This window comes from Dreissena polymorpha, chromosome 12, assembly GCF_020536995.1.
Source record: "Dreissena polymorpha isolate Duluth1 chromosome 12, UMN_Dpol_1.0, whole genome shotgun sequence".
In the NCBI taxonomy this organism is placed as follows: Eukaryota; Metazoa; Mollusca; class Bivalvia; order Myida; family Dreissenidae; genus Dreissena; species Dreissena polymorpha.
In genome coordinates, this window is record NC_068366.1 from 30,574,588 (window position 1) to 30,591,818 (window position 17,231).

Genomic DNA, 17,231 nt, shown 5'->3' on the forward strand with positions numbered 1-17,231 from the left:
GGAAAATAATGATGATTTGCAAGATGATGATGATAGTGATGGTGGTTGTGGAAATGGTGATAGTGCTGGTGATTGTGGTTATTGTGGTGGTGGTGGTTATGGTTGTGATGATGGTATTGGCGATGGTGATGATGGCGGTGATGATGGTGGTGAATGTTATGGTGGTGGCGATGCTGTTGTTGATGGTGGTGGTGGTGGTGGTGATGGTTAAGGTGACGGTGGTGGTGATGGTTGTGACGTAAGTTATGATGATGGTAATGGTGGTTGTGTTGATTGTGGTGTTGGTGATGATGTTGGTGGTGGTGATGTTGGTGATGATGGTGGTGATGGTGAAGGCGATAGTTGTGGTGTCACAATGGTGATGGTTATGATGTTGTTTGTGATTATGGTGGTGGTGTTGGTAGTGATTGTGATGGAGGTGGTGGTCGTGTTGGTCGTGATAATGGGGAAGATGGTGATGGTGGTGGTGATGATGATGGTGTTGGTAATGGTAGAGCTGGTTAAAAGGATTGTGGTCGTGATAATGATGGTAATAGTGGTGATGTTGTTGAAGGGGGCGATGGTGGTGGTGATGGTGGTGGTGATGGTGGTGATTGTGATGGAAGTGGTGAGGGGCGATAGTGGTAGTGATGGTGGTAATGTTGGTGCTTGTGATGGTAGTGGTGAAGGTGGTAGTAGAAATGGTAATGGTGGTGATGATGGAGGTAATTTGTCATGTTGTAGCTGATTGTTGGTGTGGCTCTGGTGGTGGTGGTGATGGTGATTGTGGTGGAATTGGTGGTGGTGATGGTGGTGTTGATGAAGATAAAGGTAGTGATGGTGGTGATTGTGATTGTGATGGTGTTGCTGGTGATGATGATGGTGGTGTTGAAAATGGTAATAGTGGTGATGATGGAGGTAATTCGTCATGTTGTTGCTGATTGTTGGTGTGGCTCTGGCGGTGGTGGTGATGGTGATTGTGGTGGAATTGGTGGTGGTGATGGTGGTGGTGATGGAGATATAGGTGGTGATGGTGGTGATTGTGATGGTGGTAGTGGTGATGGTTGTGGTAATGGTGGTGGTGATGGTGATGGTGATGCTACACGTTAATGTCAGTACATGAAAATGAATAAACAATGAAATCGAAATACATTAAATAAAGCATTTAATTTCAGGCGAAAAATATTAAATATGTTGTAATGCAGTTTGATTGAGAATTTAATACAATGGTCGTTGATACCAATACATTTATTATAATAATTATGATGTTATTCATTCTTTGATATACTCACTGACTTTTCTTTAGCGCCTACTTAGACTTTTGAATTTTTTAAATATTTTTAATCATAAATGAAGTTTGTGTGAATACTGTATAAAATTATGAGAGATTGTTAATCAATGGCATTTTCCTCTTTGATGTTTTTTTCTTCAAAATCTCACCATTGTAGACAATTAAAAGTAACCTACATGGGTGTTAGCATTTTTCGTGGCCGGTCGATTGGCCTACGTTGAAAAGTCGAACTTAATGTCCCGTGGCTGTAAGTAATATTACTTACGTTCAAAGGGCGAACAACTGAAGTGCCTTCAGCGCTTTGATTATTGTGTGCCGACACAATTAAAAAAACAACAACATCTATCAATGAAAATATATATCGTTGCTTTATACTGGCGACAATATAGGTGGTGAAAGAACATTAAATCATGAAAGAGACCTGTATTCATAAAATATATCAATTGCAAACAATTATGTTGTACTTACACATATTTAGACATTGATAATCGTCGGAATCAAAATTGAGTTGACACAGCGTTGTCGTGTCTATGTTCAATCAGTTTATGCCATTATCAACAGCTTTAGCCAGATTTAGTTTTAACCTATTTAATTTTGGCTTGATTGCATCAAAAGCATGAGGCTTATTGAGACATTGTCGAATCCGTGTCCTGGTAGGACTAGTACTTGATGTATTTTAGGGTGACATTTAGAAACGTTTGAGATCGAACAAGAGACCTCCTGGTCGTTAGGCGTCCACCATATCTTCTATGCAACGGTTACTTCGTTATCTTTTATTTCCAGATGCTGAAAAATACCGCTAAAGCACACATTGTTTGAGGTCGAGGTAATGTAGCGGATGAGGTGTCCGCCAAGCGATCGAGAGTTCGTGGGTTCGCTCCCGACTTGGGGAGCGTTCTCATTATCTCCTCGATAGACACCAAGTACTGGTTCTTCCCAGGAAACGGGCTCGACAGTGTCCATATCTGCCTATAATAAGCCTCCGTGTAATTGTCAGTAATTGACTGTAGGAAGTACGTAGTTGAAGTATATTAGATCTAGCAGCCTTTTGTGTCATCAACAAAACGAATTGCATAAAATTGTTTTCCTTTTGGTAATTAGTTAAGGGTCACCACCTGTATTAAGAATAACCGAACAGTTCCACCGTGCACTTAACACGCTTTGTTGCTAATAACTAGTTTTAATAAGTTGGTTTTAATTATTATATTAATGCTCTCTAAACTGTCCGACATGCGCCTGTCCACTTCGAATTGTAGTAGTATTTTTACCTTAAGCAGTTTATATATAAATCATATACAGAATACAACAACATGTTTTCTTTCGCCTTTTACTCGGAATAAGTTTACTAAACGACATTTGAAGTTAAATGGCGGACTGCGTCCAAATCCATGTATTATTCGGATATGTATTCAGACCGATAGGATTTCTGACCATTTCGACTTTACTGCTGCTCATTAGAAAATTGTGTTGAAAAATGAGACAACTGTAGAATGGCAGTCTTAATAGAAACGTCTCTCGGGAATTTGACAGTTGATCTGTTTACTGAAGAAAGACCTTTGTGTAAATCTCTTCATTTATTTATCTTTTAATTAGCAGTCTGGTTTAAGTAACGTTTTGATACCTTTAATTGAAACATAATTGATATACTTCGCATAGATGTCGGATGAATGTTTTCGGACATTTTTTATTCAAATCAGTACAACTGATACATAATGGTACAATTGTTTGGGATTTTCCGGACCTTGAATAGTTCATAATCACACCAAGTACAAATTCCGACATGCAAAGAAAGTAATGTATGTCATTAGAAATATTTTTTTTTCTTTTCCAAAAGCAGTACTCTGTGAAATTTCAAAGGACAGGTGCAGGTAAAAAGTGATGTTATGCATGCAACTAGTTGCAATAGACCAACTTCTAGCTTTTGACTCTCCAGGTCACTGAGGGTTGCAACTGGAAAAGGCATTTTCATGTAAACTATTGCTCGATCGGACATTGTCCGCTTGGGTACTAAAAAAAGTTAAATGTACCCCGGGTACAGAAACTATACTGAAACATACCCGTGCATTTTAATGCTTAAGTGGTCATTGTTGACTATTTTTTCAAATCAGCTATTTGCATATTTATGTCAATACTCTGTAAATGGGCCTCAATATTATCGTAACTTCTCAAAAAAAGCATGTTGATAAAGTTTTTTTTCAAAGAGAATTTTGTTTTTTTATTCTGTAGCGCGTTTTACATCATCAGATTTTGGGCATGAATAAAAATCAGTTACAGTCTTAATTGGCTGGAAACCTGTAAGTCTATTTTCTGTACGCGGGGTACATTTAAGTATAATTAAGAGTACCAGGGATACATGTAAGTAGTACCCGAGCTGACAATGACCAATAAAGCTAAACTATCTGTTTAGTTTGAGATTCAAACTGCACTTTAATTGGTAAAATGAGCCGGGTCAAATGTTTTCTTGCATAAATAAACACAATGATATTGTAATTATGTCCTTTTTGCATAAACTAAAAACTGTTTGCACAACTGGAGCTATGTTAAAATTTTATTGGGATTGAAATGTTTAAAAATAAATTGTTTTTATGCGCTCACCTGAGCACAACGTGCTCATGATGAGCTTTTGTGATCGCCTTTCGTCCTTCGTGCGTCATCAACATTTTGCCTTGTGAATACTTCAGAGGCCACATTTATTGTCTGATCTTCATGAAATTTGGTCAGAAAATTTGTCCTATTATACCTCGACTGAGTTCGAAACTGGGTCATGCTGGGTCAAAAACTAGGTCACTAGGTCAAAAAAAGGAAAACCTTGTGAACACTGTAGAAGTCACATTTTAGGCCCAATCTTCATGTAACTTTGTCAAAATGTTTGTCTAAGTGATATGTTGGTTGAGTTCAAAAATGGTTCCAGTCCATTGAAAAACATGGCTGCCAGGGGGCGGGGCAGTATTCCTTATATGGCTATAGTGAAACCTTGTGAACACTCTAGAAGTCACAATTTTTGCCCAATCATCATGAAACTTGGTCAAAACATTGGTTTCATTGATATCTCGGACGAGTTTGAAAATGGTCCAGATCGGTGAAAAAACATGGCCGCCAGGGGGCGGGGCAGTTTTCTCTATATGTTATAGTGAAAACATGTGAACACTCTAGAAGTCACATTTTTGGTGCAATCTTCATGAACTTTGGTCAGAACATGTGTTTTCTGGATAATGACGGTTGAATTTTGAAAATGGTTTGGATCGGTAAAAAAACATGGCTGCCAGAGGGGGGGAGGTCATTTTCCTTATATTTATATAGTAAAAAAAGCTTGTTAACACTCTAGAAGTCACATTATTTGCCTAATCATCATAATATTTTTTCTAAACAACCCCTTTATAGATATCTCGGATAAGTTCGCAAATGGTCATGATGGGTGAAAAAACATGGCCGCCAGGGGGTGGGGCAGTTTTCTCTATATGTATATAGTGAAAACAAGTGAACAGTCTATAAGACACATTTTTTGCCGAATCTTCATGAAATTTGGTCAGAACATTTGTTTCCTGTGTAGTAAAGTTTTGTTTTATTATGTCATTACGGCTAAAACACGGTATAGGTGCTCATAAGGGAATTTTCATGTTATATGCATGAAAAAGAAAAAGTAAACACGATAAGAACCAATATTAAAGATTGGTAAGCCTGGCATATACCTCTCTTACTTTCCTGAAAATTTCAAGAGATTTGTGTAACCCATTCTTGAGATATGCATGGAAACAAGCTCTAAAAATGGCCATTTTTTAGCGTTATGCAGTCTCACTCGAAAAAAGCTTGAATATAAAATAGAGAATTCTCGAAATATCATACTGAAATTGTGCATTTATTGGTCTAGTTTTATTCAGAATTCTATCCTGCAAATGTTGCTTCTTGAATTAAAGAAATCGGTAAAATATTATGGATTTTATGAGCAAAATACCGTCAGTAGAAATTTTGTTTCAACACTGAAATTCAAACACTAATCTGTTGTTATATGCCAACATTGTGTACAAAATGACATTAATTATAACTTTTATTGACATCTAGAACTCGACTGTATATTATAGTAAGTAGTTAAACCATTTAAATCACATTTCCAGCAAAGATATTCGAATGAGAGCTTGTTCTTTGTCAAACTTATCAGTTCTAAATTTTGTAGTGTCTGTAACCTTTACAAGTTTATATGGCAATAATTTTGTTGTTTCATTATGGAAAAGTATAAATCCTACATTGGCTCATGTGTACCCATGTGATGTCCAAGTTGGCCAAAATTGGTGGTGCTGTATTGTACCATTAAAAAACAGCAACTCAATAAAAAAAGTTACAGACACTACAAAAATGTGTAAAAAATGAAGGAAAAAACTACCTGTTCTATTTCTCATAAATATTTTGTTTTACTCATGGGAAACTTCCATCTTTTATGTTGGAATGTTACATCATACATTGTGCAATAGATTAATGTGCAAAAAAGGTAAAGCAAGACCTCTTGGGATGAAATATTGTAAGCATTCTTGTGGAATTATTTTATGAACAATTTATTTAGGAACAATATAACCTGATTTTCTTTTTCTAAAATGATTTATCTAAATATGTCTGTGTTCTTTACGATGATACAACCCTTTAATATGGAGAGAAGACAAGAGCAGACCTCTTGTAATGACTCAGGTATGTATCTACCATTTTGATTATGCTACGCTAAAATTCGTAGTGTCTGTAACCACTAACTTCCTTCTGTAAGCCTTAAACCTTTTTTGTAATATGTGAGTAAAATGAAACAAAATTGTATTTTGTATTACATTGCTGATGTCTAAGGTGCATTATTTAGACATTTTCTGTCTGAAATTTGAAATATTTATCATAATAATGTAAATAAATTGTCTTCATAGTGTAGCTTTCTATAAACTGGCATTTTTTCAATTATCTCCTAGAATATGCAATTGGAAACATAGTTTTTTGCATTAAATATCATGAGAACAGTAAATCCAAACAAAACCATTTGAGAATTTACTGAGATCAGACACAATATCAAACAGTTTGTTTTGATGGTCATATGGTTACAGACTCTACAATGCCTACACATTTAACTTATTATTGTTCATGTTATCAAAGAGCATATGAAATCATTTTTAAAGCTAAAGTGATGAGTTTTAACCATGTCTGAAGTAACTTCTGTTTTTTACTTTGATCCAAATGCTGCATTTAATCATTTCCTTTGCTTATGAATGGATCAATGAAGACATGCGCACTGTATGCTTTACACTACATGCATATAAATTTACATTCTTATACTTTAATTAGTAGCAGAAACTTTGAAGAAAGGAAAATGAATTTTGTTTCCGTTCTTGTTTCAGGAAGCAAAGATAAATCAAGCAAAAAAGAAGATATAGAGGATATTTGTTGGATTCGGTGGATTATCGATTTTAATTCACGAGTGATCATAAAAAATATATTTTTTCTATGATCACGAGTGAATTAAAATCGATATTCCACCGAATCCAACAAATTTTCTTTTTATTTTATGCTTTTTTTTACAGTTTATATACATTTTTAAAGAGTTTAACTAAAGAATTTCGCTGCGATAATGACGTCATTTCGTAAAACAATGACGTCATTTCACAGGAAACAGTGAAAATTATCGATAATTTTCACTGATAATTTTCACTGTTTGAAACAGTGAAATGATCAGTTTTAATTCACTGATATTTCTCTATAAACCACCGGAAAGCTTAAAATAAAAAATAAGACTATGTTTGGCTGCATGAAGGTTAAGCATTGGGAGAACAAACGAAAATATTAGAAGCTAAAATACAACTATGATGCCTTCATAGCTGCTAGGCTAGAGCAAAAGAATGGAATCAAAGGACATTTTAGTGTTTGCTTTGGAACAGAAATCAGATTGAAATACATTTATTTTGAAAGTTAAGCAAATTTGGCCTGGAAGAGATGACTGTTTTCAGGAATCAATAGATGTCATCTTGTTTATAGCGCACAAGATCCAGAGATATTATTGAAAGTGGACTTCGCAAATTCAAATTCAGTGCAAACATTACTTAAAGCTTAAACTTCTCTGTGATTATCTTGATAGCTAGAGTAACAAGGGGTTATAAATACATCACTGATTTGCTGCTTGCAAAATTACTTTTTTTTTTACACTGAAATGTTTGGAAAGTTTTCCGCACATTATTTGGTAATGCTTATTGCTGCATAATGAAATTCTAGATTATATTAATTTGAAACTCTATACAGGTGTGCCAATTTATATGAGATGCCAAACTCATAATGTCAGATTAGTCTTCTTTGACTTGTATGTGCCCAGCACTGAGAATTGTCAAGCTACACTGTACACGTCTCCTGGACAGCTATTGTTACCCCATGTGTAGTGTCTGTAACCAACTCAGATCATGTACACAAAAAATGTGTTTTAACTAAAATTCTAACAGATCAAAAATCATTTGATATAATGTTCAAGTCACTGTTTTTATTTAACTTGCTTTTATAGTGCATTTTTTAATGCTTTATGCCATTATGCAACTGTTTTTGGAATCATATATTTTGGTAGTGTCTGTAACCAAACTTATGAGCATGCAATTCTACCTTTTATGAAAACTTATGCTTTTTCAAACCAATTGTTTTGATTTATTTTGTTTGAATATACTTCCTGGTTTCAGACAAATGCCTAATTAGATATCTTGTGGGTCTATAATAAAAGTTATAGAAAAGTTTCTTGCTTGGTTCTCTTTTGGTCTGATACCTGATTAATTAATGCTTTGATTTTTTTTGTTAAGATAGTAATCACTTTTGGTTTTTTGCTTTATTTCAACAGTTTATAACCTGTAGTTGATGTTAAAGGAAAACTATCTGAAGTTTTGAAGTTCTGCTATGTTTTTCTTGCATGTTATATGACTAGTGTAGTGTCTGTAACTTGTATTATACCATAGGATGAAAATGTTAGATACAAAAATAATGCATGCATGATCAAATAAAATTCAACTTGATTTGAGTAGGGGATACCTTGAGCTTTAAAAATAACACCAAGGAAATGCTGTATCTACAATTTCAATTTTTTAGGTGAGTGAGACTACTATGAGCACAAATACCGTGTTTTAGCCGTTAGTATGTAACATTAACTGTATTATGTAATTTTTCATAACACAGTATTTTCATAATTAACATAACTGTTTTAGTCATTAGCACTTATGATCAGCCTATTTTCACAGTGTTTTGCATTTATATATGCATTCATTTGCATATTTGAAGATTTTATATTGTTTTGCTTTTATATATGCAGTCATTTGCATATTTGAAGATTTTATAGTAATAGTTTTATAGTTATTTGACCATTTGAATATTTGTTTAATAGTATATGTCATTTGTATATTTGTTTATTGTTGTAGGGTTTCATGATCTTGTATAGCTACACTTGATGTCTGTTTTCTTGTCAATCTCTGGCAATATGATATTTAGGGGTAACACAATCTTAGTTGTAAATGCAATATTATACAACATATTTACATCACTTATTGTTAAGAGAATCATCAAATACCTTTCCAATATTTCCAATATAAGCAACAATGCTTGTTAAAGATTATTGCATCAACATTACATCCTTCTACAGTTTTGCTGTAACACTTTTTCAATATTCCAATATTGTCAACAATGCATGTAAAAGATTATAACATAACATAAATTAAGTCACAAACAAATTATTCATGTTGAGATCTTAAATGACAGCCTGTTATTGGCATCTTAATCAAAGCTCCCTTTTGATGTTACAACATACTTTGTTGTCATTACCTAATTGTGGGTCAGAGCAAATCTAAACCAAATGTGACCATAACAACAGCAGATGGCAACCAACTCCTACATGTATATAAGCCAAACGCAGAATGGATTCAATACATGTACCTCTTCTCTATTGCCATCTTGCTGTGTGTTTGTGTCAATAAAGTTCTTCAGTTAATGTTGCTCTGACTTACAGTCTTTTCATTATCCTGCGCACTTGGGGAAACAACCTACCGTAACAAATCGTTCACTCATAAGAAAAGAGCACACGCTAACGAACGTGTGACACAGTGTTTTGCATTTATATATGCAGTCATTTGCATATTTGAAGATTTTATATTGTTTTGCATTTATATATGCAGTCATTTGCATATTTGAAGATTTTATAGTAATAGTTTTATAGTTATTTGACCATTTGAATATTTGTTTAAAAGTATATGTCATTTGTATATTTGTTTATTGTTGTAGGGTTTCATGATCTTGTACAGCTACACTTGATGTCTGTTTTCTTGTCAATCTCTGGCAATATGATATTTAGGGGTAACACAATCTTAGTTGTAAATGCAATATTATACAACATATTTACATCACTTATTGTTAAGAGAATCATCAAATACCTTTCCAATATTTCCAATATAAGCAACAATGCTTGTTAAAGATTATTTCATCAACATTACATCCTTCTACAGTTTTGCTGTAACACTTTTTCAATATTCCAATATCGTCAACAATGCATGTAAAAGATTATAACATAACATAAATTAAGTCACAAACAAATTATTCATGTTGAGATCTTAAATGACAGCCTGTTATTGGCATCTTAATCAAAGCTCCCTTTTGATGTTACAACATACTTTGTTGTCATTACCTAATTGTGGGTCAGAGCAAATCTAAACCAAATGTGACCATAACAACAGCAGATGGCAACCAACTCCTATATAAGCCAAACGCAGAATGGATTCAATACCTCTGCTCTATTGCCATCTTGCTGTGTGTTTGTGTCAATAAAGTTCTACAGTTAATGTTGCTCTGACTTACAGGTAAGACATTTATTTTATTTCTACTTTACTTGTATACGTGATATAAGTTCAGTATTTTGTATGTATTACAATTGTTCATTCTACATGCAAGTCTAAATATTTGGTGATTATTTTATATATTAAAATTCTTCAGTTACCTCTTGCTAAAAGCGAGTTATTCCCTAAAGTTTGATGTTTTAGATATTGAATACTTTCAGTTGTAAAATTTGTATTGTTAACAATTAATAGCATTTGTTCAAGACCTCTGCTCTATTGCCATCTTGCTGTGTGTTTGTGTCAATAAAGTTCTACAGTTAATGTTGCTCTGACTTACAGTCTTTTATTATCCTGCGCACTTGGGGAAACAACGTGAAACAACTACCGTAACAAATCGCTCACTCATAACAAAAGAGCACACGCTAACAGAACGTGTGACACTATCAACTAAGAGATAGCTAAAAGAAAGACAACATGTACATAATTGTGCAGTATTTATCTCCCTTGTTTAACCTGGTTCAGTAATCTATTTTTAGTTCTGCTCTGGAATTTAGGAAGATACTGATCATTGATAAATGGACTGCTCTGAGGGAAAATAGACTCTTCTGCCAGTGCTCTCAGAACTGTATAAAATAAGCTGTTTTGGCTGATTTAATCACCTCTTGTTATTATAACAATAATGATTCTTTAAATTACAATTTTTAATAACTTTTAAATTCATTATACCCCCACAAACGAAGTTTAGGGGGGTATATAGGAGTGAACTTGTCGGTCGGTCGGTTGGTCGGTCGGTCTGTAAGTCTGTCTGCCGGTCCATATTAAGTGTCCGCTCTCTAATTCAAGTAGTTTTCATCCGATCTTCACCATACTTGGTCAGAAGTTGTATCTACATGATGTCTAGGCCAAGTTCGAACATGGGCCATGCCAGATCAAAAACTAGGTCACAGGGTCACTTAGTACGTTTTACACATTGAGCATGGTGTCCGCTCTCTATTTCAAGTAGTTTAAATCCGATCTTCACCATACTTGGTCAGAAGTTGTAACTAGATGATGTGTAGATCAAGTTCGAACATGGGCCATGGCGGGTCAAAAACTAGGTCACGGGGTCACTTAGTGCGTTTTAAACATCACAATGTTGTCCACTCTCTAATTTAAGTAGTTTTCATTCACTCTTCACCAAACTTGGTCAGAAGTTGTATCTAGATGATGTCTAGGTCAAGTTTGAATATGGGTCATGCCGGGTCAAAAACTAGGTCACGGGGTATCTTAGTGCGTTTTAAACCTCACCATGTTGTCTGCTCTCTAATTCAAGTAGTTTTCATCAAATCCTCAACAAACTTGATCACAAGTTTTATCTAAATGATCCCTAGGACAAGTTTGAACATGGGCCATTCCGGGCCTTAAACTAGGTCACCGGGTCACTTAGTGCGTTTTTTAACATTCAGCATGGTGTCTGCTCTCTAATTCAAGTAGTTTACATCCGATCTTCACCAAACTTGGTCAGAAGTTTTATGGAGATGATCTTAAGGCCAAGTTAGAACATGGGCCTTTCTGGGTCAAAAACTAGGTCAAGGGGTCTTTAAGTGCGTTTAAAAAATTGAGCATGATGTTTTGTGAAGACTACATGCAAAATATTATGTGTCAATGCGGCATGTGGGGGTATTCGTCACGTCTGTTACAAAGCTCTAGTTAATGATAGTTAATAACTTTAATGATAGATCAGGTATATTTTCATTGTATGATACTTCTTAAGAAATGAAATAAATGCTTAAAACTCTCTGTAAGTGTGGATGCAGATAGTTTACATCAGTGGTCAGTGCTAGGGCTGTAACGATACATTTGAATATTCGAATTACTCGAATACGGCTGTGGAAGAATCGTATTCGTTATTCGCCACCTCCTGAACTGATTACTGTACAGTATTTGATGAATACAAACAACGTGGTTTCGAGTTTGATAGTTTAATCATCTTTTCTTACCTTACAAATAAAGGTTCATACAATAAAGCCCTATATTTAAATGTTCTTCTTCTTATTCCGGCGTTTTCCATCATGTTTACCCTACCCACTATGTTACACAGTGAGATTATCAACAAAAATGGCGGGCACTGGTTGAATATTTACAACATTGAATTGAAAACTCATTCGATGGTTGTTTTATGTTTATTTAGGTAAATACGAGTGATTTAATGCTCAATCAAAGGATTAGCAGATGGAATTTCTTTTTTGTTTATCTCTACGACAATGATTGTGCAAGTTATCAACAAACATGGAGCCCAGCAAAGGGAATGCTATTGATATCGTTTGCCCGCCTGCCAAATACATGTCGTTTAATTGTTCTACTCAAGTAATTTATTGGTACTAGTCGTGTTTTCTCAAAAGTTTAAAATCTGTGTTCAGAGTTTAAGCAGTTCTAGTCAGTGTTTTGTTATTTCAAAGTGTTGTATTTCATATTTTCAATATGCAATGATACTCAATTAATCAAATTGACAAAAACTCATAGTTTCATACTATATGATGTCATGTCAAGTGGTCAGTATTACTTTTGTTCATTGAAATTCATATTAGCGAATAAATATTCGCATTCGCCACCCTGTATTCGTATACGTATCGTATTCGTCACCTAGTGTTATTGTTACAGCCCTAGTCAGTGCTGCGTCTCTTTTGACCAGTGCTTATCTTTACCTGGATACTAAGAATAGCAGTGCTCTCATTTGATTAGATGTTTACCTAGGTTGACAGCTACACCTCTGAATCAGGGGACTGACACATTGTTGGCCTTTCCCATAAGAATTAATCACCTGAAACATCTGATTATACAAGTGAAAGACTAATGTTAGACCCCCTGGCTCTAATTTGAAAGAGTTCGTCCACTAATTGAAAGTTTGGGGTTAGTGAATCACTAACCTGCCAGACCTGTTTAGTGTAGCAACTGAGTGATTTACAGTGTTTCACTAACTGGGAGTGTTAAGTTAGTGGAGTTAGTTCAGTTCTTTTAACTAAGTGTGATTATTAACTAAGTGATAACTAAGGCAAAGTGACTTAGTATTTTTTTCTCTAAGTGAAAATATTGAGTTAGTGATTGAATAAAGAACAGGACTATAATTTGTGCAGCAACAAGTTAGTGTTTTTAATAAGTGATGAGTGAACATAGTGAATTCATTAAATGACCAATCTCAGCTAGTCTTTTAATTAAAGTGAATTAGTGTGTTGTGATTAACACAAGTTATAAGTGATGAATCAAAGCCAAAGCAATGGATTTAAACTGTTCGTTTTCTTTAAGTGTCTTACATTAGAATTAAGTGAATAATACAATGAAAGTGAGTTCTTAGTTATTTGTTTTGTGAAAGTGAAGTTTGTGAGTGAATTCAATTATAGTGATCATCAAACTGCCAGGGGGGGCCATGTGTTGTTCATTCTTCACGAAACTTGGTTAGAACATTTGTTCCATTGATATGTTACGGGCTGCAAAGAACAGGTCATTTCTTTTTATCTCAGGTGAGCGACTTTGGGCCTTTCAGGCCCTCTTGTAATCAGAAAATGTCTCAGGAAATATTATATGGTGTTGATTTATCTTAGATATATGTGCCTTTTTAGCTGTTTACAGTGAACTGTTTTTTCATCCACTCTTCTCCAAACTGTATGAAAATGTTTTTTTTTAAATAAACATCTCTTATTTTAATTTAATTGTTTTGTAGGAGATGGCTTTGAAAGATGCTACTGAAAATGTTCTTCATTGAATTATAACATAACAAGATGTTTGTCTGTCTGTTTTCTTGTGCATCAATACATCTTATAGTTTTGTTTCAATTGTGCAGATAAAATAATCGATGAAGAAAACTAAAAGCAGGTTCTCGATCTGTTAACACAACTTTAATACCTTTGCACTGGCGTCACAAGAACATAACAAATTCCATTAAATGTTGCTCCTTTGCGATAACGTACTTAAACACATAACCAGAAATGGTTCCTGGCATGTTTGAAAACACTCATCAGCATCTATATGTCTTTGAAGAAAATACAAAATGTTCTAAACATATTTTATGACACTTTTATAGGTATTTGTGAATCAGCACCTACATTGTATAAATAATTCAAATTGTATTTAATTATTTCTTATTAAAGGAAAAATATCAAGTTTGACTAATTTTTTAGTTTTGTTTTCAACTTTTGTCTTCTCTTTCAGGTTGCAAGAACTTCTTAAAGCTGTGTAAAATAAAATACTACAATTTCTGCTTGTTCCATACTGTACAGGTATGTCTTACTCTTACAGTAAATGAAAATAAGTGATTTTTGCCATATACATATAGCTAAGTATTGTAAGTATGACGTATTGTAAGTCTGAAGTATTGTTAGTCGGAAAGAATTGAAAGTCATTTGCATTGTTAGTCTGACATCAGTGTTTTTTCACCATTTTGGGAATAGGGCCAGGTCCATTTGGATTGGAAAAATTAGCAGTGTTTTGACTTAAATTTTGAATTTTGTGTTTTTGTTGTTTTGCTAAGAAATACTTCAAAATTGAGAATACACGTGTTTTCAGTATTATATTTACTAAGGTTGAACTTATATGGATGGGAGATGAACAAAATATTGGGATCATAAATACTTAAAAAAAAATTGGGGGGGGGGAACCTTCCATTGGGAATTTTTAGCTCCCATTTAGGAAAAATATTTACTTTTTCCATTGAGAATGGAGCCAATTACCAAACCCGATTTTGAATGAAAAAAACACTGGACATATTTTAAGTCTTATATAGTGAATGCCTGAATATTATTAGTCTGAAGTAATTTAAGTGTTACACATTAACAATTATTTGCTTCTTATGCTTCTTATAGAGAAACGTGATAGCACAGACTGGAGATCCTACCGGTACTGGAAGGGGAGGGGAGTCAGTCCATGGGTGAGGATGTTCTTTTCAATAGTTTAAAAGAGACTGCCCATGAATTTAGGATAGCCGAAATTAACCATTCAAAATAAAAGCAGTGAAAAAGAATATCAATTCAGTTAACAAAGTAAATGGTTAAATATTCACTAGAGCAATATAATTACAGCTTTTTTTAGTCATGTAAAGTCGAAACCCGATGACTCGAACTCGCTGGGACTGACAACAAAAGTTTGAGCCATCCTGAATTCGAGCCGACTGATTTCTTATTAATTTATATTGACTAAAATGAATTTGCAATAGATTTACATCTCCAGTCGAATATTATTCATTTCTACTTTCTGCTTTTGAATTAATAAGAACAAAATATATACTTATTATTGTTATAAATCAATATTTTAAGACAGTTACACGTACAATAAAAAAAAAATCATAATTATTCTAAATGTATGTTATATCAGCATGTTTTTTACATAGGTATATAAATATAAAGCAATAAAAAAATCAGCGCTAAAAGAGAGTTTGAGCCATTCGATTTGGACTGTATTTGTTTTGTAAAATTATTTAATTGCAATTTTAATGAAAACCATTACAAACACTTTTCTTTTATCATATTACATGTACATCTGCCCAAAATGGTGAAAGCTTGGTACTGACCCCAAATTATCCTCTAACACACATGTATTGTTTGGACAGCACCATCTACGGGGAGCAGGCCAAGTACTTTGACATGGAGCTGGCACCAAGACTCAAACATCGGACCGTCGGCACTGTCTCCATGGTGAACAATGGAGGAAACATGCACGGATCTCAGGTGTGTTGACAAAACATCGCTCAATTAGTCCATTTAGCTTGCTGGAAATTTTTGTTCACAAGTAATAGGATGATTCTAAAAAAAAGTCTTAGGATAGCATTCTCCAACCTTCCATTACATGATGCTAGTTACAGAGGAGCTGTAAAAAAATGGCTGAAAATTATATAACAATGGTTAAGGACATGCTCAACTTTTTCAAAGTTGTCAATATATTGTGTTGAAATCGTGAATGCTAGTAAAATAACCTGCAGAACACACCTATGACAGTTGTAGATAAATCATTATCTGAATTTTTTTTCGCCATTGTAATAGTCAAAATGATCAAAATTAATATTCAATAGTGCTATGTTTATGTTCTTTTGACCATCAAGTGTATCATCAAATGCTGAATAAAATGCTTTCAAACGTCTAATTGTTTGGGAGGCGTTTTAACACTAATTGAATATCATGGTTATACAGAAATGCTCTTTAATATACCAGAACACTTAAACAAAATGAGATATTGTGGATAAAAAATAGAACGCTATATATACATGTGGGATAAGTTTAAAATTGCATAATTATTGATCAGATCTTTATGGACTAATTGCTGTTTATCTTCACTCAGTTGTAACATTTAATTTCAACAATTGTGTTGTATATTTAAGGAATAGTTACATGATATTTGTGTCATTATTTAATTATATTTTACTACTTCTGCTTATAGATTTACAGTATGTATTTTTGACTTGGCAAACAGTCCAATATGTAATGCGCTAAAGGAAACACAGTATTAATGATTGTTTTATTTTTATTTTTTTTTATTTTTATTTTAATCCTCTCTGACCCAAAATATATATCTTTTTTTTATTTTGACATGCTTACCAGATCCATTTTTGAGCTTGCCTTAGCACATCTTGGTCATGGTGACCTTTTGTGATTACCTTTTGTCCTTCATGCGTCGTCAACATTTACCTAGTTAACATAGGTACATGTAACAGAGGTCTAGAGGTCACATTTATCGTCAAATCTTTATAAAGCTTAGTCTGAAACTATTACCCAATAATATCTTAAAGAATTCGAAAAATAGTAACAGTCTGTTGAAAAACATGGCCGCCAGGGGGCAGGGCATTTTTCCTTATATGGCTATCATAAAAACTTTTAACACTCTAGAAATCACATTTTTAGTTCAATCTTCATGAAACTTGGTCAGAACATGTGTCCCAAAAATGGTTCCAAGTTAGGGGTCGAGGCAGTTTTTCTTACACTGTACAGCTATAGTAAAACCTTGTTCACACTCTAAAAGTCACATTTATTTTCAAATCTTCATGAAACTGAGTCTGCACATATGTTCTTATAATATCTTGGATTATTTTTTAAAATGCTTCCGCTCTGTTGAAAAACATGGCCACCAGGGGGGCGGGGCATTCTAATTTCATCATGATATTGCTATTGTAAACCTTGTTAATACTCTGA

At 34.0% G+C, this 17,231-nt stretch overlaps 2 protein-coding genes across 2 annotated transcripts in view; both read left to right on the top strand.

Annotated features, from left to right (window-relative positions):
- Nucleotides 1–355: 355 nt before the first annotated feature.
- On the top strand, nt 356–727 carry LOC127852492 (uncharacterized). Its single transcript, XM_052386449.1, has one exon. The coding sequence runs from the start codon at nt 356–358 to the stop codon at nt 725–727; it is 372 nt and encodes a 123-aa protein (XP_052242409.1).
- Nucleotides 728–2,684: 1,957 nt separating this feature from the next.
- Nucleotides 2,685–17,231, top strand: part of LOC127853666 (peptidyl-prolyl cis-trans isomerase-like 4) — a 28,726-nt gene continuing 14,179 nt past the window's right edge. Inside the window, exons 1-4 of the mRNA XM_052388361.1 lie at nt 2,685–2,830; nt 14,266–14,333; nt 14,916–14,980; nt 15,659–15,776. Coding sequence (XP_052244321.1) covers nt 2,761–2,830; nt 14,266–14,333; nt 14,916–14,980; nt 15,659–15,776 — 321 coding nt within the window. The 5' untranslated portion in view covers nt 2,685–2,760. The remainder of the gene's footprint in view (nt 2,831–14,265; nt 14,334–14,915; nt 14,981–15,658; nt 15,777–17,231) is intronic.